Raw genomic sequence first — 25,901 nt, 5'->3', positions numbered from 1 at the left:
AGGACCCTGCTTGCTTTCTCAGGACCCAGCCTTCTAGGGCTGACTTGACAGGGACAGGCACCCAGTTACTAGGCTATAAGAAGCTAGGTGCAAAATTTCACCCTGTATTCTAATGATTGAAAGTGACTGTTAATTGATGTCTCTGATTTTATACAGGGCTTGAGCTGCATAGACCTAATCTGTTGTTGGGCTTAATTATTCGTCAGAAACTGAAGCGGCAGCACAGTGCTAGTGCCAGCCACACCGCCGAGACTCCTGAAAGTGTGCCGATAGCATTGCCACCTGATAAGAAAAGCAAAATAGAAGTTTCCACGGAGGATGCCCCAGAGGAAGAAAATGACTTTTTTAATTCTTTTACAACTGTATTACACAAGCAGAGAAATAAGCCTCAGCAAACTCTTCAGGAAGACCTTCCTGCAGTAATTGAACCTTTAGTGGAGGTAACCAAACAGGAGCCACCAAAACCTTTGAGGTTCCTTCCTGGGGTATTGATTGGCTGGGAAAATCAACCTTCTACTCTGGAATTAGCAAACAAACCTCTTCCAGTGGACGATATACTGCAGAGCCTTTTGGGCACTACTGGTCAGGTATATGAACAGGCTCAGTCAGTGACAGAACAAAACACTCTTAAAGAAATTCCGTTTATAAGTGAGCAAGCCAACTCCAAAGCAGAGAAAACAGATACAGTGGAAGTCGCTGACAGTGAAGCCAAGGAAGTAAAGGTTAACGTAGATGATCATTCAGAATCTATAGGTAATTCAGTGGTGGCAGGAGAAGAAACATCAGTAATGGGGTCCTCTTCCCTTTCTCCTGGGCCATTGACAAATCTTAGTCTCAGAGGTAAACCACCAGATGTTTCTACAGAAGCATTCTTAACAAACTTATCAATTCAGTCAAAACAAGAGGAAACTGTGGAGAGTAAAGAGAGAACCTTAAAAAGACAGCTGCTACAAGATCAAGAGAGTAATTCGCAAGATAATCGGACTTCAAATACTAGTTCTCCGTGCAGGTCTAATGTAGGAAAAGGAAACACAGATGGTAATGTGAGTTGCAGTGAAAACCTTGTTGCTACGACAAGGTCCCCGCAGTTTATCAACCTGAAAAGGGATCCTAGGCAAGCAGCAGGACGAAGTCAGCAGATCACGGCTTCAGAAAGCAAAGATGGAGATAGTTGCCGGAATGGAGAAAAACACACCCTGCCTGGTCTTTTACAAAAGGAGCATGTAACAGAGCAAGTCAATGTAGAGGAAAAGTTGTCTTCTGTGGAGAAAAACTCATGTGTTCAGCAGAGTGATAATTCAGGAGTTGCACAAAACTCACCATCAGTAGAAAACCTACATACTTCTCAAACAGAACAAGCAAAACCCTTACAGGAGGAGGTTTTAATGCAAAATATTGAAACTGTACACCCATTTCGAAGAGGATCGGCAGCGGCAACATCTCATTTTGAACTTGGAAACACATGTCAATCAGAATTTCCTTCTAAAAGCATCAACTTTGCTTCCAGAAGCACCAGCCCCAGAACAAGTGCAAACTTTTCCCCCATGAGGCCACAGCAGCCCAACCTTCAGCATCTCAAGTCTGGCCCCCCTGGATTTCCATTCCCAGGACCCCCTCAGCTCCCCCCACAAGGCATGTTTGGATTCCCACCACATCTGCCACCTCCGTTACTCCCCCCTCCAGGCTTTGGCTTTCCTCAGAATCCCATGGTTCCCTGGCCACCTGTTGTTCATCTGGCAGGCCAGCCGCAGCGTATGATGGGTCCCCTTTCACAAGCATCACGGTATATAGGCCCACAAAATTTTTACCAGGTTAAAGACATTCGGAGACCAGAAAGGCGCCATAGTGACCCTTGGGGTAGGCAAGACCAACAGCAACTGGATAGGCCGTTTAACAGGGGTAAAGGGGATCGCCAGAGATTTTATAGTGATTCACACCACTTGAAAAGAGAGCGACATGAAAAGGAATGGGAGCCAGAATCTGAAAGGCATAGACGCAGAGACAGAACCCAAGACAAGGACAGAGACAGAAAAAGCAGGGAGGAAGGGCATAAAGATAAAGAGAAGGCTCGGCCATCACACGGTGATCGAGGCGTAGACGGGAAAGCAAGCCGAGATGGCAGGAGTGTAGACAAGAAACCAGATAAACCTAAAAGTGAAGACCACGAGAAGGACAAAGAGCGAGAGAAAAGTAAACATAGAGATGGAGAAAAGGACAGAGATAGGTACCACAAAGATAGGGACCACACTGACAGAGCGAAAAGCAAAAGGTAAAGTTTGCAGGCTGCTTCAAGATTGCATTTAAACAACTGTTAAATGTTGTATCTTACAGACTTTACGATTGCCTGCTAGGATTGTGCCATCTTTTAAATTTTTAATATTGGTGGTTTGCAGAACAATAAATTCTGTGTGTTGGTGCAGAGCGCTCTGTGCCAGTGCTCATCATCCCTTCTTCACACCACTGTCCCTAGTTATAGGAATTTAATATTTTTAAAAGTTTTACATTGCTGTATATTCAAAGATTTGTTTTATTAATATGCAATAAAGGCTTAGAAATTTTAGTTTTATTTCTTAATTGGTAAATATGGTTAACTATGGAATATATTTACTGCCTCTAGTGAATGTCCTTTATATACTGACTAATTTGAGAGTAACGTGTGCTCTGTAAGTTTGTTTTAAATTGCACTGTTTTTACAGAAACTGTAGAGGAGCAACAAAAAGCCAAGCAACTTCATAATCGGATTATATTAATCATTTAGTTGAGCAATTTTTGACCAAGAATCAGAAGCCCAAGGAGTACATTTATTGCTTTAATTTCCACTCATTGAAGGCATTTATTACCATATACTACAGCTTTGTGGTAGGCATTATTTTCCTTTTCCTTTTTGGCTCTTCGGAAACTTGAATACTTCAGCTTGTACATGATCTTGTGTTTTGCTATCCTTTTTACTGTAAAATGTAAATATTTTAAGGGATATTTTGATTCTAAATATGATAAAAGAATTTCTCACCTATTTTGTGTGTGTGATTTGAAATTCGGTAGTAAAACAATTTCTTCTTTAAAGCTTTAATTACCTTCAGACATTTTTATTCTCTTACTCAGCCAAGAACGTAGGCATAGCTATGTCGAGCATTAGATGAGGGAGAAAAACGATTTCTTTATCTTAGGTTATAGGCTGTGGAGATAAGTCATGTAGTTCTGAAGAGGCTAGAATTTAGAACTACAGCTGAAAAACTGCCGCTAAAGCCCACTTTCTAGGTATGTTTCTGAAAAGTGGTGCGCCGTCAAAATTTGGTACACTAATCATTGTAAGACCACAGAACTTTGTATATAAGAGAAACGTGAATCTTTTTGTAAAATGTGTAATTAACCCTAACTTGTTTGGGGGTCACTCTACAATTTCATATTCTAGTTTTGCTTGAAATACAATCACATGGAGGCTATTGGTAATCCACACTTAAGTTAATTTACACTCTAAAGGACATACTGTTTTGATTGCTGTAATTTAAAGCAATAGCTACCAAATGATACTAACACTTGAGACCAAAAAGAGAAAAACCAGTGTTTTTACTTACCTATATTAATGAAGAAAAATATGAATGACTTCACGAAATTAAGGTAAAGTTTGTTTTCTTAAAATTAGAGTTAAAAATAGGTTTTGAAACTGAATCAGCCTTGCTTTTCTCACTGGAGAGAAGAGGAGCAGAAATTCAAAACCACACATTTTGTCTAGTTTGCAACAACTCTATACCCTTTTTTTGTCATTCTTCTCCTCTGAAATTTATCATCATGAAAGTTCTGAAACAGAGGACTTGTATTAAAATAAAGTTTGTTTAATTTTGGTCTACTTTTCATTTGCAAATTGTTAGAAAACAAGTTAGTCTGCAAACGGACAAAACCTAAGGTCAATCATCTTACACCATTATGAAGAAATTGTTGTCAATGTTTTACCAAAACAACCCCACCTCAAATCCAAAAAATTAGCTTTGATTTCAGATGTGTGTGTTGTGAGTCTGCTTTCACTGATGTCTCTGGTTGGGGGTTGATCATACCCCGGAGTTCTTTTGCAGGGTACAAGAGGAATGGCTTCACGAGCGGAAGAAAGCCTCCACGTCAGTTTTCGATGACCTCTGAGGCAGCTGTTTCTTATACATATTGTTGTGATGCTTACTTTAAAATTCTTCCTTCACATCTCCTTGGATCTTGATACATCCCATGTAGATCGCTATTAGTGATGACTGGCTCCTGGATTACAGGGCCAGTGAATGTTAGAACCAGGTCTCCTAACCCCGCCCGTTGATAATGTTGTGGGGAGCAGCTTTGGGCATATCGACTGCTTGAGGTTCTAACTCGTGAGGACAGAAAGGGAAAATGAGAGAAGTTTTCAGTGAATAGTAGACCCAAAGGCATTCTCAGTCTTTAAGTCTCACCTACAACCAGCTTTACAAAACAAGCTAGTCAGTTATATGAAGTTCATCTTTCAGTTTCTCCTGTTTTAAGGAAAACTTGCTCTAAAAACAGTTCAATGCTTTTTGAAATTTAGAACCATCTTAAGATAGTTTATACATTCCTCTACTGAGTAAAGTGTAGGCGGTATCTCTGCCTAGGAAGTTCCCTCCTTGTAATCCTGTGGCAGTAAGAAAGCCCGGGACCCTCTGTGTGTTAGACCTTGTGCCGAGCGCTTTATAGAAACCTTGGTCGGCCTGAAAGGCGGAGACTTATCTTAGGGCTGAGGTAACTGGTACTTAGAAAAGTTGAAAAACTTGCCCAAGGTTAGACTGCTGTTGTCAGAGCTGGAACTGGCTCAGTTCTGCTTTTCTCCACAGTCCTTGTGCATGGCAGTTGTGGGATCTCTCAGTCTGAGGACTGAGAACCGGGTAGAGGACAAAGCCTGGTCATTGTGGGTACCTTCCACAACCCTTTCTCTCCCAGTGCCGCCGGCCTGTCTGAACCCTTCCTGAGCAGCCCGACTCCTCAGAGTGAGCAGGAAGACACAGCCCGCCCCCTGTGGGTTCCTGTGCAGGTCTGCAAGCTCATATCAAATCCTCGCTCTCCAGTCCTCTTTTATTAGTTTTCTGTTGCTGCTGTGACAAATTATTACAACCTTAGTGGCTTAAAACCACACAAATTTATCTAACACTTGTATAGATTGGAAGTCTGATGTGGATCTCAGTGAGTGTCAGAAGGCTGCATTCCTTCTGGAAGCTCTAGGGGACAACGCATCTCCTTGCCTTTTCCAGCTCTAGAGGCCCGCCACTTTCTTTTCCATCTTCAAAGCCAGCATGGGGCAGAGTCTTTCTCATGGTGCTGTCTCTGACCCTCCTTTCTGACTCCCTCTCTACTTTTACGGACCCTTGTGATGACATTGGGTCCACCTAGATAATCCAGGATAATCTTCCTATTTTAAGGTCCACTAATTGTCAACCTCAATTCTATCTGTGACCTTAATTCCCCTTTGCTGTGAAATCTCACATGTTTCCAGGTTCCAGGGATTGGAATGTGGACAACTTTGGGGCCATTATTCTATTTAGCACAGCTCTTGACTTGCTAATTGTAGCTTAGTTGTGAGTGAACTAATGAATCTTAAGTGTTTGGAGTTAGAAAATATCTAAGGCCATAGTAAATACGTTTAAAAGTTAAGAAAAATAATACCAACAATAGGGAAGAGAATGGAATGACAACTTAAGCTGCGTGCATGTTAACGTGTGTATATGCGTTTGGATTAACATATAAACCTACTTAAGTGGTAAATTTATGATCAGCTGTTCTTTTTAATAGAAGCTGTATTTTTAAAGAAGAATATGAATCAAGTTTAAAAGCGTTATGAGAGCTTGCAAATGAATGAGATCTTATTAAAACAAATAGTTTATTTAATTTCCACATTCGAATATACCAGTTGCGCTATTCCCATCTTTTCAGATCCCTCTAAAACTGATCAGGTGACCACTCACTGGTGACAGAAAGGGCAGTAGACATACTCACCACTTGACTTTTGTCTCCCAAAGCAAATCACGAATAAAATTGGTTGCTGCTTTTAAAAAGATGCCAAACACTCTTGATTCTTTGATTCCTGTTTCATAAATAATTTCAGTAATTCATGTATAGAGCAAGAGGGTACATGAATGGGTCAGTTGAAAAACATAATAGCGAGAAGGGTCTTGAAAACATGAGTGCACTGCTTTTCATCTTACAGATGCAGAACCGAGTCATTGGGGAGAACTCAACATGTGTAAAGGAAAGGCTGTGAATCCACTATACCTCCCAGGATCCCCAAATACCTTTGCTGCTTCTATGACATAATTGAGTGTGTGTGTGTGTACATATACACACACACACACAGACATATATATATATATATATATATATCTGCCCAAGCTGTCTTTTAAAAACATTCCTTATGTTAAGAGAATACTTTCCCTCCCAAACTAATGGTTTTTTGCAGGAACTAACTCTTAAAAGGAGTCTTTAAGAAGGTAAATACTACTGCCATCCCCTGGCTTAGGGATTTCACCTTACTTTAAAAAATGTTCTCCTGTTTACATTCAACGCTTCATTTTAGAAGCATCGTAACATTTATAGTAAAATTATCTTAAAGGTCTTCCAGGATCCGTTATTTTTATTTGTGGTGGAAAAGTGTATCACACGAGAGATCTTCAACACCATCAGTAGGATAGCAAAAATGAAAAATGTGGATAAGTCACCACATGAAATTTTGGATTTTAGGGTAAAAAAAAATGTTTTCACCAAATCCTGTTGACTTAGAAGAGAATCTCTAGGTAGCGGTTTTCAGTTTTTGTGCCTATTCTGCAGACGTTTGCTAGGTTCTTGGGATTCAGTGGTGAGAGCACCGGCAGCCTCCAGCCTCGTGGAGCTCGCAGTGTGGTAGCCGAGTGCCACATCTCAGGGCGAACTGCAGCTGGGAGCAGCAGCGTTTTAAAGCAACAGTTCTCAAACGTTTTGTTTTCAGGACCTGTTTACACTCTGAATTATTGAGAACGCTAAAGAGCTTTTCTTTTTGTGGATTTTATCGTTATTTAGCATATTAGAAATTAAACTGTTACAAATTTTAAAAATATTTGTTAATTTGTTCAACGATAACCCCATTGTCTTACTACAACATTTTTATGAAGAATAACTTCCAAACTAAATCAGTTTAGTAATAAGAGTCATTTGTTTTCATTTTCGCGTATCTCCAACATCTAACTTAAGACAGCTAGATTCTCTTATCTGCTTCTGCAATGTTTTGCGTTATGTCATTTTGTTTGAAATATATGGAGAAAATTTGGCTTCACTGCGTTTGGGAAAGGAAGTACTCTGTGGATCCCCTGAGAAGATCGAGGGGCCCTTGGGGGTCCTTGGACTATACTTTGGGAAGCGCTGCTTTGAGGAAAAGCCCACTGTCTTGTGAGAGAACCTGTGGCCCAGTGTGATGGGGGTGTGGTTCAGAGTTTCCGTAAGCTTTTGTAACCTTCCATTGAACCGCTTTCTTTGCTTGATACATAAAATGTGTATCTTTAAAAGTTAGATTTGGGGGGCTGGCCAGGTGGTGGCCTGGGATTCACGTGTTCAGATCCTGGGCACAGACCTACACACTGCTCATCATGTCATGCTGTGGCGGTGTCCCACATACAAAAGAAAATAGAGGAGGATTGCCATAGATGTTAGCTCAGGGACAGTCTGCCTCACTACCTCCCCTCACCCCCCAAAAAACCCCCTTTGAATCAATGTATAGACATTTTGCAATTCTACATTATATTATATTTTGCTGATACACTTTCTAATGTTCGTATGGGGCAATTTGTGTCTTAGTGGATGGTGCCAAAGTTCTTAACTTTGGTTCTAGCGCCTTCCAAGAAGGTCTAGTTTTCTGGTTGCAATGGAGTGGCAAAATAACAAGGCAAAAAGGGAAAGAAGAAATCTGTAAAGTTTTTCGAATGATAAATTGCTTAGTTTCTTTTTATAGACTGGAACCTGCACAGGCAAATTTTGCTGCTTAATAGCATTGAGAAGCTATCTATGCATCAGTCTTCTTCCTAAAGATTTTTCTCCATTTAATAATTATGTATTTTTCCCTTCAAACTTTACATGCTGCTTACACCAAGATTTTCTTTCTCCACATCGTCCTATTCTACCTATTAGTGCTTTGTGTCAGTTATGTGTTGTCAGTTGCTTTTTTGGTGCCAAAGTTGTCATCAATATCAAACTCTGAAAATGCTGACAGCAGCGATAACTGACTCCCAGTCTGCAGTGCTGGGGGTGAGAATGCTGTTCACAATTGTGTCGGTAACTGGTGTTTGGGCAACGTGCACTTTCTCAAGTTATACTTTTAATGGTACAGATATTATCAGGACAATAATTTTTAATAGCATTATTCAGAACCTGTTTTATGCCCAATTTTGAGGCCTGTAGACTTGAAAAGTTAAACATGAATGAAGTTTCATTTTTAAGTTTGATCAGTTGTATAAGTACATAGTAATTTTACAAGGTTTATAAACAGAATGCAACAGTGTCTGCACTGCTCTTCTCTCCAGAAGTAACCACTTTGAATTCTTTTAGACATTTCTTAGGATATTTGCCTTCATACTTGTAAGTGGCACATATAGCTATTTTTTCTGTTACAGAGATATCAGTTGATAACTTACTGTGGAAGATAAGGATTTAACTCTCACCAACCAACTCTCCTTCCCCCCACCTTCCACCTTCCCACAGTCAATGTAAAAATTTTTGGTTTAAGTCAATATTCAGATTTCACATTATTGTAATCATATAGCTATTCATAGCTGAGCCATACTATAGACTATGGTTATATTTCCTTATATAATTTTTATTTTTCCTTCAGTTAATAAGTTGCATTTTTATTTTCTGATTTTTCTTTGTATGTAATGCTGATTCATTCCCACCTAAATTTTATTTGAAAACAATTCACAAATGAATAAACACTAAATGAACTAATGGAGTGAAAACTTAGGAATTAACATATTTACAGATAAATTGAATATAGGGAAAATGACCAGAATCTTTTCTTTAGCTATATTTTGTAAGCTTATATAAAAGATGATAGCATTTAGACTATCTCAGGTAATAGTAAACAGTCAATTTCCAGTAAACAATGTGCCAAAGAAATAACTGCCAAAATAACTACATTTACATGTATATTTTGTAGATTATAATTGCCAGTAGTAGTTCGTGTAACCTAATTTTGTTCATCTCCATTATAAACATTGTATCCTTCTGATTTAATTAACTCAATTTTTTTTGAATCCTGAAAAAATACATCTTTAATTTTGCCAACAAAATCTCTCTTGAAAATCTCTTGAGTAACAGTATTTACCTTTCGACCATATTCAAAGCCACCTAGATAACTAATACCATCATAGTTTAGAGCAACAAATTTTTTGTGTGGATCGATATCCTCGGAGAGAATTAGATTGTCATCTAGGTAGGCCTTAATAAGAGTCTGATTTTGAGATACAATTACATGGTGCCATTTATTACAACAGAATGTGCCATTGCTATAAATCGCAGGTACAGAGATGCTTTCTCCTAAGTTAACTGCAATTTTTAAGGACTGATTATGGAGACCAATTGCCAGAAAATCATTTTCTTCATTTTGAGCCTTCCCTATCCATACAATTAAGCCTTCTGTTTCAGTAGTACTAAAATTTAAGGATACAGTAGTGAAGTGATGGTTTCTCATTCTGTAATCCGGATCAATGTATTTAATGTAAGAATTACCCATAAATTTTGCAGTTGAAAATGAAATTTTGTTTTCACAATACCTTCCCTCCCAACCTAAAGTACACAAACAACGGTAAGAAGAAGACTGGTCGGGTACACACAGAGACTGGTGGAGACAAAGATTATTCAAACAGTACGCAGACTGGTCACATGTGTTTCCAGCCCAAGGTGGCGAACATTGGCAGGAAAAAGTCGTGCCATTTACTACACATTCACCCCTATTTGTGCACACGTTGTACCCACAGGCTGTCCCGTCACAGTCGCCTACATTTGAACCACCTTTTGCTCCTAATTCAGTTAACTGTAGTTCTTGATTATTTATAATTACTTCTCGGATACAACCTTGAAAACCTACAGGTTCATTTGCTATTGCCATGGGATTTACAAGATTTAAGGATGACACTCCTCCTATATAGAAGTCAGTATTTGTGTCCAGGGAGTTCATTTCAGCCTTGGCTTTTTCTGTTACAGTTTTCCCATCCAGATCCAAGTAGCCTTCTGCACCAACTCTTCCTGCTTTAATTACATGCCAAGTACTTCCATTCATATTTACTTTTTGGAGAGTTTCTAGAATGATCGTTCTGTCACCAAGGTTGTAGCGAAGTTGAACAGAACCATTTACTAAAGAGATACATAAAAAATCACCTGTTAAGAAAGAAAACAACTAGTTTAATTAGGAACAGTAAAATGTTACTCCATTAACTACTCTTGCCCTCTCTGGCTGCTTGAATAAGTTTTGGTTTTGGAAAAGAAAGTAACAAAATCTTGATCACAAGTATGTTGGAGACTTTCGTTTCCATTTATAGGTAGAAGTATGCGGGTATACATTCATACACATATCCTCTATTCTTTTGTTCAGGATTTGGCCACATAAGTAGTCCCTAGTTGTAAATATTTCGCACTGAATGAATGTACTGTGGTACCAAGTTACAGTGAGGTTTTGCTTTGATGATTTTAGTTACGGGTGAAAGTAAAAATGAGTAAGTTGGATGTTTTACTGCAAGCCACTGATTCTGTTTTTGGCATAAATTGGGGAGGCAGGTAAAAGAAATAAGAGCAGTTGATAGTGGTGCTATGAAAACCCTTTCTTATATTTTATGCTCTTCCAAGTTTCAGCCCTGACCTTGGCATCCAGTTCTGACTACAAGTACACAAGTACAAATCCCTAGTTGAGATCTCTGCTCCGGTGTTTTAAAGGCACCTCAAGCTCCGGAGCTCATGTCTCCGTTTGTTAACCTCCTCCCGTACGCCTGGCTTCTTCCAGTCTACCTAAACTCAGTGAGTTGAGTGACTCATCCAGTTTTTCAAACCAAAAATTTAGGTGTGATCCTTGATACCATCCTTTCTTTGCTACACACATAACTTATCACAAGATAGTCGATAATCACATGATTTATTAGCATGTTGTTCATTGTAAACATCTCGATTCTGTCCGCTTCGCTCCTGCCACCTTAGTTAAATTTACTGTCATCTCTGGCTTGATCTATTGCTAGAGGCTCCGGACTCTCCTTCCTTTCTGATTAATTTTCTAATTTACGCTGAAGTGAAAGTGATCTTTTCAAATGAAAGTCTGTCATTATGCTACCCTTTAATGGCACTCACTGTTGTTGGGATAAGAACCTACAATCTTTTACATAGCCATCAGGCTCTGTGGGTTCTGGGCCCCTCTCCAGCTTGACCTGGAGTGTATTGCCCCATTCCTCCTCTTTACTCCAGCAACACTGACCTTGTCAGGCTTTCATCACCTTTGTGCATGTTTTCTTTTTGCGATGCTCCTCCACCTCATCTAGGTAACTGCTACCTACCTTTCAGGTCCCAGATCAAACGCCTCTTCCTCAGTGAAGTCTTCCTTGATTCCCCAGAGTTGGCTAGGTTCTTCCTATTAGTGACTAATAGCAATATGTTTCTCTCCTTCACAATATTTATCTCACTTTATAATTGTACAGGCATGTGTGAACAAATCTGACCTGGCATGTGTATGAAGTTGCAGCGAGGCATCCAGAGGAAAAGTAAATGCAACTCCACATGCCTGGGAAAAGAAGGGAGCCCTTTGAGACCATAGCCAAGTGGTCTACGCAACAAACCATGCAGAAAGCTTCCTCAAGACAGCATTTCCCTTCCCCCTAGCACTTCACAACCAGTAAAACATTCCTTTCCTTTCCTTTCCCAGGGAAGTTTCTTGGCACATACTACTATTCTCCTCTTCCCCCTTCCTCAATGCGGCGCTGTCTCACCTCCCTCCTGCAAACAGCGTCCTTCCTTTCTGCTCCCCCTGCTGGTCCGCACAGACCGTGCAGGTCAGTGGGGAGACCTGGCAGCTAGGGTCGTCCTCCTAACATTTCCACCTGAGAAAAGTGTACGAGCCCATGCAAAGTATGATTCTCTGGTTTAATCATTTTCGTCAGAGAGAATTTCTAGTCAATATAATCTCTGTTATTACATCTGTCATTATCTGATTAGTAGCTGACTCATCCACCAGCTCAGAAGCTTCATGAGAACAGGGTGTGTGTGTGATTTGGCTGATAGTTTATCCCCAGCACCTGGCACAGCACTGGGCACATAATTAGATGCTCAATAAATAATTGGTGAATTAAGAATACCTTTACACGAAGGTGAGGTGAGATGATTTGGAGTATTTTTCAAATACTAGTTTTTGGCTGAAAGCAAAAAATAAAACATCTTTTTCACATAATAATATGTAAATTGTTTTTCAAAAGCTTCCTAACAAATGGAAAAAACTCAAGTTTATTTTCTAACATCAACAGCATTTTAAGTCTAAGGAAAGAGAAGCAGCATTATACACTTAGGTTATATAAGAAAAAATTAAATACAAATTGAATCATTTAAATTTTTTATACCACAAGAAACTAGAACAATGAAACATAATTGATATTAAGTTTTAAAAATTTATAGCATTCTGAGTATACTTTGTGGCCTGCCAGTGGCTACAAACCAATTCTCTTTCTCAGGATTATGGAAGGAGTTTTTCTTGCTACTTGTGTTGTAGAGTGTCCTATAGTAAACAATCTTACAGTGAAGAGCTACACTGGAATAAAAAGAATCTAAAAACTGATTCGGAAGGCTGAAGCTGGGATCTGCGACATCGCTGGTCAAGTTGCCAACCAGCAGGAAGAGCAAGGAGAGTAGCTGCTGCCAAGGAAGGCTTATTGTAACATGGCTTTGCTGCTGTGTTCTTGTCTTATGAAGAGTTGGCAAAAAAAAAAGAAAAAAAGTGGGGTTTCTCTCCTTCTGTGGCCTTGGAAGCTAAAATTGCTCTTGTAGCTGAATTAGCAACTTTTTGTCATGCGGGCCTTTTAGTTGACTAGAATATGGTGCGGTAGTCACGAGTCATGAGTTCAGATTGACATTAAAGTAAATGTTAAAAGTCCACCGCTAGTGGACAGTCCTTACCAGGAACAGCTCGTAAATGGTTGAAAGATCATGAATGAATTCACTTCGGCTACTACCGTGCCTGGGCCGGGCCCTCCCTCCGTGCCGCCCTTGCCCACACCCATCCCCTGCCTTCCCCAGTGCACATCACAGGTCAAAGAGACCTGTAGGACCTAACATTTGGGAAGAGATACAGGTGCAGCCTATTAGGGAAGTTTTATATTTTTCTCTAGAGAAGGAAAGCAAAGGTAATATTAACTAATTTTATTTGTCTTTTATTGTTTGAATTGCTTTAACTTTACGTTGTGGATGACTAGGCTTTTTAAATACACATTTGTCTGGGAGGATTGTAACTATATCAAGATGAATTCAGGCTATCTGTGATTAATTTGTGCTTAACATAATATTGGTATTTTTTATGTGTGCAAAAACTCATGTTAAGGTATTAAATACATAGCAGAAACAGATAAGCAGGTGCCAAGGACTTCTCTCTTTAAAATCTCTTTCCAAAGTCAGAGATCTAAAGTCAACTAGGATAATTTTCAAATTATTTTAAGTTTTACACTATTTGAGATGATTCAAATTATTAACCTCTAAGGAGACACAGAAACCTTGTTAATTGAGAATTTGGTTTTCCACATATGAAAACCTAATTGGCTGCTGAAAATCTAAATTTGTGGGTTTTGGCATTGTGCATTAAGTGTGTGGGTGTTTTTAACTGACAGCTCCTCTTACTAGAGGATGAGCTGGAATCTGTCAGAGGTGGCTCCTGGGAAAGGTACAAAGTACAGGACAGCCACCTGCATTCTGTGCAACCTTGAATAGATGAAGCCTACTTCAGCACTTGATTACACCACCTGATTGCTAATGAGCTTATGCCTTTCATCTGATGATGACCTTTAGGTCAATCTAAGGCTGAGAATGTGAAGTTTAGGTTTGTACTATTTTAAAGTTTTCATGATTTCCTTACGTAAGTGTCAGACACAGCACCAATCATTACATGAAACTAGTAAATCTGTTTTCAGCTCTCTTTGTAACTAGTATCTAATGGCAGAACAAAAGGAAAATCTTGACTGTCACCACCTGAAATACAATGCCATTTAATAACAGATGTAAGAACATGTGCTCTTACCCCTCTGTGTGTGTTGGTGTGTATGAGCTTTTGATTCTCTATACGTAAACACAAATATATATCCACTGTACTGATTATAAAACTATGGTACAACATTCTCGGCCAGTGACAGAATGGCCTGAATATCCCTTGATTTTCTGTCATTATCATACAAAGGTTAACTTCGGGTTTTTTAGGAGTAAAATAACTGAAACTGACTTTTAATGTCTCTTGATTTATAAACAGAAATTTTCTGTTTGCATGTGATTTTCCCATTTGGCATTTTCACAGGGAGATTTAAATTAATCATGAATTTAAAACCAAATATGAAATCTCAGGGGAACAAATATCTTCGAAGGTATATTTTGTAGGTCAATCATGTTATCTTTTTTCTTTGAAATGATCATCTTTTCTCCTTGAAATTATTTTGAAGGTATTTCACCAGTGCATTGACATGGAAACACTTTGGTCTGATTATCTGATCTTCTCATCATTTAGCAGCACAGTAAGATACCTTTAAAAAAACTACTTAGATTAGATTTGAAAATGAGGGCACCATTTTTGTTGACTATGAGAAACAAAATAAACAGATTTAATTATTTCTCAATACCAAAATTTCATTTTCTGAGAAACAAGATAAAAGAAAAGCTTAAATGTAAAATTTTAAAAATATTTTGAAGTAGAAATGTATCTATGCAAATGCCTTTGTCAAAGTTCTGGAGGCAGATATGAAAATGAAAATCAAGAATAAAGTAATAAAAACACAAAGATCAATTTTTCAAATTGGAGCATACTACTTGGATATTTTATTGCATATTGTTTTATGATAATTATGCAACTTTAATAGTTAAAAGTGATTTTTATAAACTTATTTTGGAATGCAGATCCTAGGTTTACTATTGAGATGACAGAACAATTTAAAATATTTTGGAGCTATAAGTGTGAATGAATTTTCTAGAAATATATCAGCCATGCCTTCCTTTCCTTTATCTTTTATATTCAGATTTTGTCCCTTTTGACATCAGACTATCATGCATGGCTTCAATTTCTTTTTTTGATGGGGTTGTTCTAAAGTTGAGCATACACTATGCTTGGATTTTGTTAACTTTAATTCTAACAAAGCTCTTGCTATTTTATTAACATATTTAGGGAGTCAATTCATAAACATACTTGCAGTGACGATACAGCATAAAAGTTCAAGTGTTCACATATTTTATTGGCTAGGTAACTTAAAATTAAAATAGTCCATTGTACATTACTTAATAGGCTATTAGGAATTCATTAAGATTTTTTTTTCCTGCAAACAAAGATCCTACCAACTTTACCTGATTGTGCTTTTAAGTGTTGTGCCACATAAAATAGGATGCCATCTGCAGAAAGAGGCTGGAACTGCAATTGAATATGCGTCCTTTTTCGAATGCGAAAGGAAGAAAAAGACATCCAGGATAATTCATGGCTTCTGAAAGACGGGTCACTTACAGATAAGGCTAAAAACAAAACAAAACCCAAGTTTCAAAAACAGGATTACTCAGAAATGCAGTAAACACATCATTTTGTCCTTTAAGAACTTACCTTATCTTCCAAGAGTTACTCCTAGCTGAACACACTGTACCTTGGTAACTAACTGTTCTAATTGCACTAACTGTAAGCTTTTGGTAACGGGGCCAAGTACTGAAAAGTTTTCTGTCACTCCTGCTGACTCTGCTCCTTGTGGCTGGTACTGTGGCTCTGCACTGCATTGTAGAGAGGTGTCAGATGCAGAGATTCTGAGAATGTCTTCTTATCTCAGGAATGTGAGGTTCTTGGGCACGTCTTACATTAATAATGCTTTCAAAAAGATGATTCAAATAGTGCAAGAAAGAAGACCTCACTATATGACTTATTCTTCAGTTTCTGCATTTCTGATTAAAATGTAGAGTGTAATCAAGTCAAGATACATTTTAAGTGGCTGTAAAAATGGAAATAAGTGTCAGTTTACTTGACAATAATTTAATCCACATCTCTTCAGAAAGTGCTGACTCTCGGGGTTTGCTTCATGTGAAGCATGAGAACATTCATTTCAGTATGAGCTGAAGTAGAAACATTCTATAGGTTAACAGTCCCCCAGATATCACTTGTTGCTTCTGTGGATAACTGACCAGATGGGAATTCTGAGAGGGGGAAGAAAGTTCTGAACATCTGGCAGTTTTTCTCTCGTTACGGAATCTGTATGAAGTTTGCCTTCCTCTGTTCTGACATGACAGTGCCTCTTAGAGTGTGTGCTGCTTCACCGCATGTCTTGAGCCACGAAGCTGGTTGTTTCGCTTTTTCTCCTTCTGGACCAGGCCTGTACTAACTGTTGTCTTTCATTTTTAGATTGACAGGAAACTGGTAGGTGTTTGTCCAGGAACGTTGGCATTTGCTGATTTTTAAACAACTACATGATTCATTTGGACTTACTGCAATTCAGAATGGTAGAGGTGGGAATCACCCGGTGTGGTTGTTAAGAACGCAAAGTCCTATACCTCGCCCTAGAGGGTCTGATTCATTAAAGCTGAGGTAGGGTCTAGGAAGTATATTTTTAATAAACACCCAGGTGTTTCTGACATAGGTGTTATTTGGACTGTATTTTCATAAACATTGAATTACAGTTTATTTTAAGAATACAAGGATGGGGGCTGGCCTGGTGTGTGGTTGAGTTTGCATGCTCTGCTTCAGCGGCCAGGGGTTTGCCAGTTTGGATCGTGGGTGCAGACCTGCACAGCACTCATCAAGCCATGTTGGGGTGGTGTCCCACATGGAGGAACTAGAGGCACCTACAACTGAGATATACAGCTATGTGCTGGGGCTTTGGGGAGAAAAAAAAAGAGGAAGATTGGCAACAGATGTTATCTCAGGGCCAATCTTCCTCACCAAGAAAAAAAAATACAAGGAAGGTTAAAAAAGTAGGTGTCCTTTTGAAATTGTTTTTGTAAGTATTACTAAAGTAGTACATGTTCATTATAAGACATTTAAACAGTATAGTCTACAGTAAAAAAATGAAATCCCATTGTTCTTTCTCCTCTCTTCATTCTCAGGAACCACTGTTAACAGTTTATTGAATATATAGGCAGACTTTATTTTTTGGTAAACACACAATTAATGTGTGTATATATCCAGTACCTGATTTATTTCACATAAATGAAATTATATATAAACTATGCATAATATACTTACTTTTTTCACTCAATAATTTATGAAACTCTGATGTTAACGTATTTTGCCTATTGCTTCTTTTAAATACTTGCATGGTATTTTTTAAAGTAGAGTTGATTTTTTTAGAGAAGTTTTAGGTTCATAGCAAAACAGAGCAGAAAGTACAGAGTTTCCACATACTCCCCTTTTCCCCTCTCCCCAGCCTCCCTCACTATCAACATCCTGCACCGGAGTTGTACATTTGTTACAATTGATGAACCTGTGTTGACAGATCATTATCATCTGAAGTCCGTGGTTAGATTAGGGTTCATGCTTGGTGTATATTGTGTGGATTTTTGAGAAATGTGTAATGACATGTATCTACCATTATAGTATCATACAGAATAGTTTTACTGTTGCAAATATCCTCTGTGCTTCATCTCTTCAGCCCTCCCTCCCCCCATCCCCAACCCCTGACAACCACCAAGATTTTTACTGTCTTCATAGTTCTGCCTTTTCTAGCAGGTCACAGACTTAGAGTCCCACAGCTTGCAGCCTTTTCAGATTGACTTTTCTCCATTAGTAATATGCATTTAAGGTTCCTTCATGTCTTCATGGCTTGATAGCTCATTTGTTTTCAGTGCTGAATAATACATAATATATAATATTCCATCATATACCACAGTTTATTTATCCATTCACTTACTAAAGGGCACCTTGGTTGCTTCTAAGTCCTATCAATCCGAACATGTTAGAAATGTTACTGCTGAAAGTTATTCCTCCCCCAGCCTTCCTCGGATTAGTAAATGCACCCACCATCCATTCAGGACTCCATACAGAAATCTGGTCGTAATCTTGATTGCACTCTCTCCAACACTTCCTCTCCGTTTTCTAGCCTAATGTATCAACAGATCGTGTAGATTCTACCTGCATGATGTGCTTACATCTGCTCACATCTTTCCATTTCCATTGCCACCTTCCAGGTTGAGGCTGCTACCGTCTCTTGGTTAGATCATTGCAATACATTCCTGATCAATCTTTTACTTCATCTCTTATCCCCCTCTAATTCATTTCATATAGCTGCCAGAGGAATTTTTGTTAGACTAAAACGCAGATTCTTTACCGTGGCCTCTGAAGCTTTGCGTGATTTGGTTTCCTCTTTAATCCCCAACATCATCCCATCTGCAGGTCCTCCATGTACTATTGTGCAGATGGTGCACTGCACAACTCCATGGGATGCCTTTCATATTTCAGTCTATATGACTAGTGCTCCCTAGAGATGTTCAATGAACAACCTGCATGGAAAAGTGGTGGCCCTGACTGTCCACTTTCCTCTTTGTTCATTAAGATCCAGATATATTGGCCTCCTTTTACTCCTGGAGATGCTATAGTTTATCTTAGATTAATTATATCACAATTTATTAAATCACTCCCTTATTGATGGGCACTTGCATTGCTTAAAATTATTTTGTCATTACTAATACTGCTGCACTGAACATGCTTGATTATACCTCCCCATAAACATGTGAGAAAATTTCTCATGTGTAAATGTGTGAGAAATGGAATCTCTGTATCATAGTGTATGTGCATTTTTGGAATTAATAGATGTCACCAAAGTACCCTCCAAAGGTCGTCTGTACCAATTGATGCTCCAGCCTGCAGTGGATGGCAGAGTATGTTCATCTGTGTCCTCACCCACACTTGAAATTGTTAAAATTTTTAATTTTAGGCAATCACAGAGGGGTAAACTTTTAATTTGCATTTTACTGATTACAAGAGAAATTGAGCTGCTTGTGTTAATATTGGCCATTTGAGTTTTATGTGACTCTTCCGTTCATGTCTGTTGCATGTTTTTCTATTGGACTTCAAGTTTTTAAAAATGTATACTGGCTACTAATCCTTTCTGGCTATCTATTTTGCAAACATATTCTCTTACCTGTCATTTTTCTTTCGAGTGTGTTTATGGTATGTTTTGTTAATCAAAAAATTTAATTTTTTGTTCACCAAACTTCTTGGTGTTTTAAATTATGCTTTTTACTTGTTATGTCTTGTTTTAGAAAGCCTTACTCAGCCCATGGTTATAGATATAGTCTCCTTTATTTTTCGTATTGTAGAATTTTGTATTTCTTATATATAGGCCTTTAATTCATGAGGATCTTATTACTGTGAATGGGGTAGGGATAAAGCTGTATTTTATAAGAAGATTGCTAATTTTTTAAAACTAATAGTTTGGCCTTTTTGTCTATTATTGTTATTAGGTCTTCATTTGTTTGCATCATCTTCAAATTAACACCCTACATAACCTTTTCTCTACCCTCTCCCTTTTGAGAAAGAGTTTGTGAGAAATGTTGATCCAAATAAAGAAGGTGGATAGTAAGCACCTATCAGACTAGGTTTTTGTGGTGGTACCTATCTGGCTTTATCACTTTACCTTGGCTGGATTGAACATCTGGGAGGGGTCTCAGGTATGAAAGAAATAAGTCAAGAGCAGCATGATCAGAGGACCTTCTGTTTCCAACCAGGAAGGACCTGGGCTTGTGTCTCAGATGGAGTTTTCTGCGGAAACCTCCAAGAACCGAGAATTCTCTGTGCACATGTGAGCTCATTGGAAAACAGCTGACTTCCTAGCCAGTGCTTTTCCAAAGAAGTGATGTGTAGGAAACAATGTGTAAAGGTGAGTAAACTAAAAACCAAAAGAAATGGATTTTGTTACTAGCTCTGACATTGCATATTTTGAAAAGATACTCAATACATGCTTATTTTTTTCTTTATATAATGGGAAAGGCTTGCTTCAGCTCTAATAGCTTATTATTAGATTAAGTATTCAGTCATAAGTAGAAAGTACTGGGAGAATTAAATTTTCTAATAATGACACATTCAAAATATTGATGTGAGATATTGCTTAAAAAGAGGTATATTTTTTGTTTACCAGGCTTCAGGGATGAGATAGAACAGAAAACATACTTAAGTTCTATGTGATTTAAATGTTTCTTATATGGATTAAAAAAAAGCCAAGGGAAAAATTGAGGTGGCCATACCCGTTGCTTAGTCATTGAGTTATGTCCAATTATTTCTCAAATGCCTACTGACTCCGAAAATGATCAGTTTATGGTGAAAATATTCCACATGTATTTTGAAACCACAAATTAGTGCTTCCTAGTTGGTTATGCATCTTCTAGATTTACTAACCATTGACAGCTTTCCCTATCTCACCATAGGCAAAGGTTTGTGCTAACCTTTCACTAGGTTCCCACGAGTAGACTTGAGTTTTGGCTGATTGTCAGAGATATAACAGTAAAACAAACGAAAATTCCTGGTGATTTCATCTTTGTGAGTGGAGATAGTGAGTAAGCAAAATAAACATGGTATGTTAGATCTTGATACATCCTAGAGAGAAAAATTAGGCTGTGTGGCATGTGGGTTAAGGAAGGTGACATTTGAATAAAGACCTCAAGGAGGTGCAGGAATGACCTGTGTGGATTCTTGGGGAGAAAGGGAATAACAAGTACAAGTCCCTGAGGTGGGAGGGTTCTTGCTATGGTCAAGGAACACGCAGAAGGGCATTATGACTGGAGGGGCAATACAGAAGGGGAGAGTTTTAAGTGAGAAGGTCAGAGAGGTTATGGGGACCAGATTGTATTGTCACCAACTGTGAAGGGTCTGAGATTTTACCTACTGGCAAGCTAATAATTAGCCTGCCACATTTTCATGGATGATAGCAGAAGACATGAAACTCCTGCGTCAGAGACAAAGGACAGTTTGTTACAGCATTAGCAGTAGCCAGAGTCTCAGACTGTTTGTGTGAGTTCCATGAACCCCAGTTCTCTTGGGAAAATATGAAGAGGACCAGGTGACACCTACACATGCAGCGGGTTGCTTGCAGAGGAAATCTGAGCTTAGAGAAACAAATCTTTTATAATGGGCAGTGAGCATGCCTGCTCTTTGCTTTGAAGGAAGACATCTCTATCTTCCAAGGCTGTAAGCAAACTGGCTTTTTGCTCCAAAGGAAGGCACTATCTCTATCTCCCAAGGATGGTTTCTACATAAACATACTTGAAAAGACAATCCAGAACAAAAGCAGCCAGTGTGTCTGCTCAAAAGTTGTGTAGAAACCTGAAAGACTCGTGGAAACTTGTCTGTATACACATGTACAGCTCTGAAGTCCATCACAATGACTCTGGCTTGCAGAGAGTAAGATTGGAAATCACTAGCAAGTTTTCAGCAGAGGAATGTCATGATCTGACTTAAGTTTAACAATATCATTTTAGTTGCTGCGCTGAGAATAGAGCGACAAAAACAAGGGTGAAAACAGGGGTCTCCCTGTTACAAGGATATTACAATAACACTGGTATGAAATGATGGTGGTTTGGATCAGAAAAATAGCAATGAAGGTAGGAAAAAGTGGTCAGATTTTAAATATATTTTGAAGGTAGAGTCAACAAGATTTGCTGAAAGATCACATGTGGGAAGAAAGAAAGAGGAGTCAAGGAAAACTGCAAGGTTTTTATCATGAGAAACTGGAAGGGTGATGTTGCCATTAACTAAAATGAGGAAGACTGTGGGAGGAGCAAGTTTTTGGAGAAGATGTGGAGCTCAAGTTGGACACATTTGAGACACCTTTTAAACTTTCAAGGGGGTAATTGAGTAGGCTGATGTCTGATCTGGAATTCAGTAGTTAACAGATCAAGCAACAGACATCGGTAAGGGATACAGAAGATTTAAACAACACAATCAACAAGTTTGGTAAAATGGGCAGAAAGAACACAGCACTTCCCAATACATGTTCTTGTCCAAAACGTTTGAGACATTTACAAATATTTACTATATACTTGGCCATAATACAAGCCTCAGTAAATACTAAGGGCTTGATACTATATACGCATTTACAGATGTATACAAAGCTATGATTCAGAGGAAAAACAAGCTAACATTGCCTGCCCATCAGTAACAGGTAGCACTAGACCTTATCAGGATCGGTTTAATCTGCAACTTTAAGGCTTTGGTTTGTTTGGTTTTTAGTCTACCATACTTGCTGTGTCTGAATGTATTTTTGAGATGTTTAAAAAAATCATTTTGTCCAATGAAAACAGAGGCAGTTAAAAGTGTTGAAAGTGCTTATAAAAACAGGTATATGATGAAAACAAAAAGGAAAACAATTTTTAATAACTTACTTTGAAATAATTTTAAATGTATAGAAAAGTTGCCATAATAAAAAGAACTCCCATAGCTCCTTCCCCAATCCTCCAGTTGTTTCTATTTTATTGAATTTTCTTCTCTCTCTGTCACATGCATGCGCCACACACCCCATTTATCATTATTAGTCTTTTCCTGCACCTTTTCATAGCAATCTAAAGATGTGATGCCCCCTCCCTTCTAAACATTCCAGTGTTTATTTCTCCCAAACCAGGATATTCTCTTATATAACCAGCACACAAACCTCCAAATCAGGAAATCAACACGGGTACAACACTACCGTCCAACCCCCAGACCTGACTCAGATCTTATTGACTGTCCCAACAGTGTCTTTTCTGTTCTGATCCAGGAGGCCCTCCAGGAATGTGTGTTGCATTTGGTTGTCATGTCTTTTCAAATTCCTTCAATCTGGAACAGTTTCTCTGTCTTATCTGCTGTCCGTAGTTTTGATAGTTTTAAAGAGGGCTTACATTCTGTAGGATGACCCTCAGCTTAGATCCATCTGATGTTTCTGCGTGACCAGATTCAGACCATGTAATCTCTGCAGAAATGCCACAAAAATGATACTGTGCACATGAAGAGGTACACAATGTAGGCCTATCGCACTGCTGGTAATATTAATTTGATCACCTCGTATTTGTGTTTGAAAGGTTTCTGCACTTTAAATTCTCCCTTTTCCATTTGTAATTAATTTGTATTTTGTGGGAAGGTATTCCAAGATCACATCAATATTCTATTCCTCAGCCAACCTCTACCTACCAGCAGCATTAACCTTTGTTGATCACTCAAGCTGGAATCAGTCACCCCAGAGATGGTAGCCACTTGTTGATTCTTTATTTGCGACATTCCTTATACGGTTATTAGTTGGAACTCTACTAATAAATAAATGCAAGGGAGATCTTTCCCCTCTCTTCTTCCTCCTTCCCTTCCTTCCTTTATATCAGGAAGGTTTCATTATTTTTATTCAGTGGGTTGTAATCTATTATTGTTATAATTATTTTGTTTCTCAAATTCTTCCTCATTTGGCCAGTTGGAGCCCCTTCCAACTCCTTCCTGCATCCTTTTCTCTTGGGTGAGCTTCCTAGGAAATAGACCTTGAGGTGGAGATTTGCTCTTGGAAACAAAACCTGTGTGAGAGTGAAGGTGGCGGGAGGGAGAAGGTGGCAGCTGATTTCATGGCGATCTCTGAAGCTGGACTGACCCTTCAGAGTTATTTCAAATTGAGGCAAGGTGGCCAGGCCTTTGAGGCACCCCTCTCCCCATTGCCTCCACATCAAACACTCTTTGGATTCAGGCTGTCGCTAGGGTGGAGGAGTAACCTTGGACAAGGCAGTTCCCTTCAGTCCTGGGGAGGGACTCAGCTTTGAGCCACCGGCAAGAAATGTTCCCAACAGCTGAGGGAGGGAGTACTTTCATTCTGTAAGGAGGATGGGGATCAGCATTATGTACCATTACATCCACTTCAGGAGGATTTAACCTTGGCCGTCAATGGCGCTGTATTTACTTTAAGAGCTGGAAAGTAAACTTCATAATCTACTTATTATAGTACTTAAGTCCAAATGAAAACTTTTGGCACTTTTAGAACCACAAAAATTCCCAAAAGATAACTGTTTATAACAAAGTATAGTCCTAATTAGCTTAAGATTCTGTATTCCAGTTGTTAATATAAGGCCTTGCTTGTTTTGTTTTCAAAATACCTTGTTTGAAGTGCTGCACATAGGCTGGCATCTCCCGTTTCTCTTACTGGTTTGAGATTCTTGTAACTCAAAGCTGTGTGTTCAAGCATTTTAATGTCCTGTGTTTTTAGAGAGGGAATGGATCTATTTTAATAAAGGTGAAGGTGTATCTTTAAATGATTGTAGTTTTTGAAACAATGCATAGAGAGCTGATACTTTTGATTGTTGAATTATGATGATTTTGTACATTAAAGTTTTACAGCTTAAATAGAGTACTGAAAGTTCTAATGCCTTTTAGATGTGAGTGGGTCTGCCTGTGGAGACAGGTAGAAGCTACAAATAGGCCTGCAAAGAACTCTAATTCAGGAAGTAATATGTGTCATCACTGAATTAGCTGCAGAATATTTCCTCTGTTGTTCACTTTGAGGTAGAATTTGGGAAACGGCCAGGTTTTCCAGTGACTCATACAAAGTCGTTCTGACAGTCAGTCATCTGTGGGAGACTTTACCAGTCGATGTAAGTTAGTGAAGAAGAGAACACTGACATCCCTCTTTTCGGACACTGATCTGCTGGGCTGTGGCCAGCAGCCTCAGGACCGGTCAGTGTGAGGGCAGTTTCAGGAGGGGCGGTTTTCAGAGAGGAATAATAGCTGATAATTCAGGTGACTTCTAAATTACACAAGCTTCGCTCATGACCCTCACTTTCATGACCTTGTTTATTATATATAGGACCCCCAGAGAAATTACTAATATTTATATTTACCACTGCTTAACAACTGTGGCATTGACTGGTACCAGGCCAGTGCAATCTGGTGAAGAAAAAAGCAGGATGGGCTGGTTAGTGAGGTGGCAACACTGGGATGGCAACAATGCACCATCTGATTTAGGGAATCCATAGATTTCTAACACAAGCAATATTTTAGTTTTATAAGAAACTGCCAAGCTGTTCTCTAGAGTGGCTCTACCATTTTACATTCTTGCCAGCCATGTGCAAGAGATCTAGTTTCTCCACTTTCTCATCAGCATTTGGTATTGTCACTAATGTTTTAATTTTAGTTTTTCCAGTAGTGAAATCTCATGGTGCATAAACTCTTTTTAGACCGGTGGATATTCATGACACCTGTTGTTCTCAGCTTTGAGAACTGAGCTGAAACTCTCGGACAACAGAAAAAGTCAAATGTAATATCTCATTGCACAGCGATTAAATAACCTCTGACTTGATATGGGCTAAGATTTTCTAGGAAAAAATTAGGATGTTAGTTAGAAGTCAAATATAGTTTGGCAGGAGTGTCAGCTGGAACACAAACTATATCATCTGATGGGTTGCATATCTGTTGAGCACATCTGGCGGAATGGCGGAGTGTCTGCCAGAAATCTATTTGTATAAGAGATTGAGAAGTTTCCTAGATTACTTATCTCAAAAAGTCAGGCAGACAAGTTTGCCCAGTAACCAAGTCTCCAAGTTGTCAGGTGGAAGGGCAAGGTGGACTTTGCGGGCTGCGTGGTATTTGCTGATTGGATTGGTCTGCTAGTTTTATGCCCAGTTGTCTCCCAAGTCATATATACCCAAGTTCAAGTTCAGCACGGGAAAGTGGAAGAGGCTGCAGTTAACAACACTAGAAGAGTCATTTTTATTAAAGA

At 38.8% G+C, this 25,901-nt stretch overlaps 2 protein-coding genes across 7 annotated transcripts in view; one reads left to right on the top strand and one right to left on the bottom strand.

Annotated features, from left to right (window-relative positions):
* The window catches only part of PHF3 (PHD finger protein 3), a 79,245-nt gene extending 73,204 nt beyond the window's left edge, over positions 1 to 6,041 (top strand). For all 6 annotated transcript variants that reach the window (XM_046639288.1, XM_046639291.1, XM_046639287.1 and 3 more), the window contains one exon: positions 157 to 6,041. In XM_046639288.1, coding sequence (XP_046495244.1) covers positions 157 to 2,273 — 2,117 coding nt within the window. In that variant the 3' untranslated portion in view covers positions 2,274 to 6,041. The remainder of the gene's footprint in view (positions 1 to 156) is intronic.
* Positions 6,042 to 8,368: 2,327 nt separating this feature from the next.
* Positions 8,369 to 25,901, bottom strand: part of EYS (eyes shut homolog) — a 1,407,877-nt gene continuing 1,390,344 nt past the window's right edge. The window contains 3 exon segments of the mRNA XM_046639782.1: positions 8,369 to 8,410; positions 9,194 to 10,383; positions 15,565 to 15,726. Coding sequence (XP_046495738.1) covers positions 8,369 to 8,410; positions 9,194 to 10,383; positions 15,565 to 15,726 — 1,394 coding nt within the window.

The sequence above is a fragment of the Equus quagga genome, chromosome 15 (assembly GCF_021613505.1).
Source record: "Equus quagga isolate Etosha38 chromosome 15, UCLA_HA_Equagga_1.0, whole genome shotgun sequence".
Classification (NCBI taxonomy): Eukaryota; Metazoa; Chordata; class Mammalia; order Perissodactyla; family Equidae; genus Equus; species Equus quagga.
This window is presented reverse-complemented; position numbering and strand designations above follow the sequence as displayed.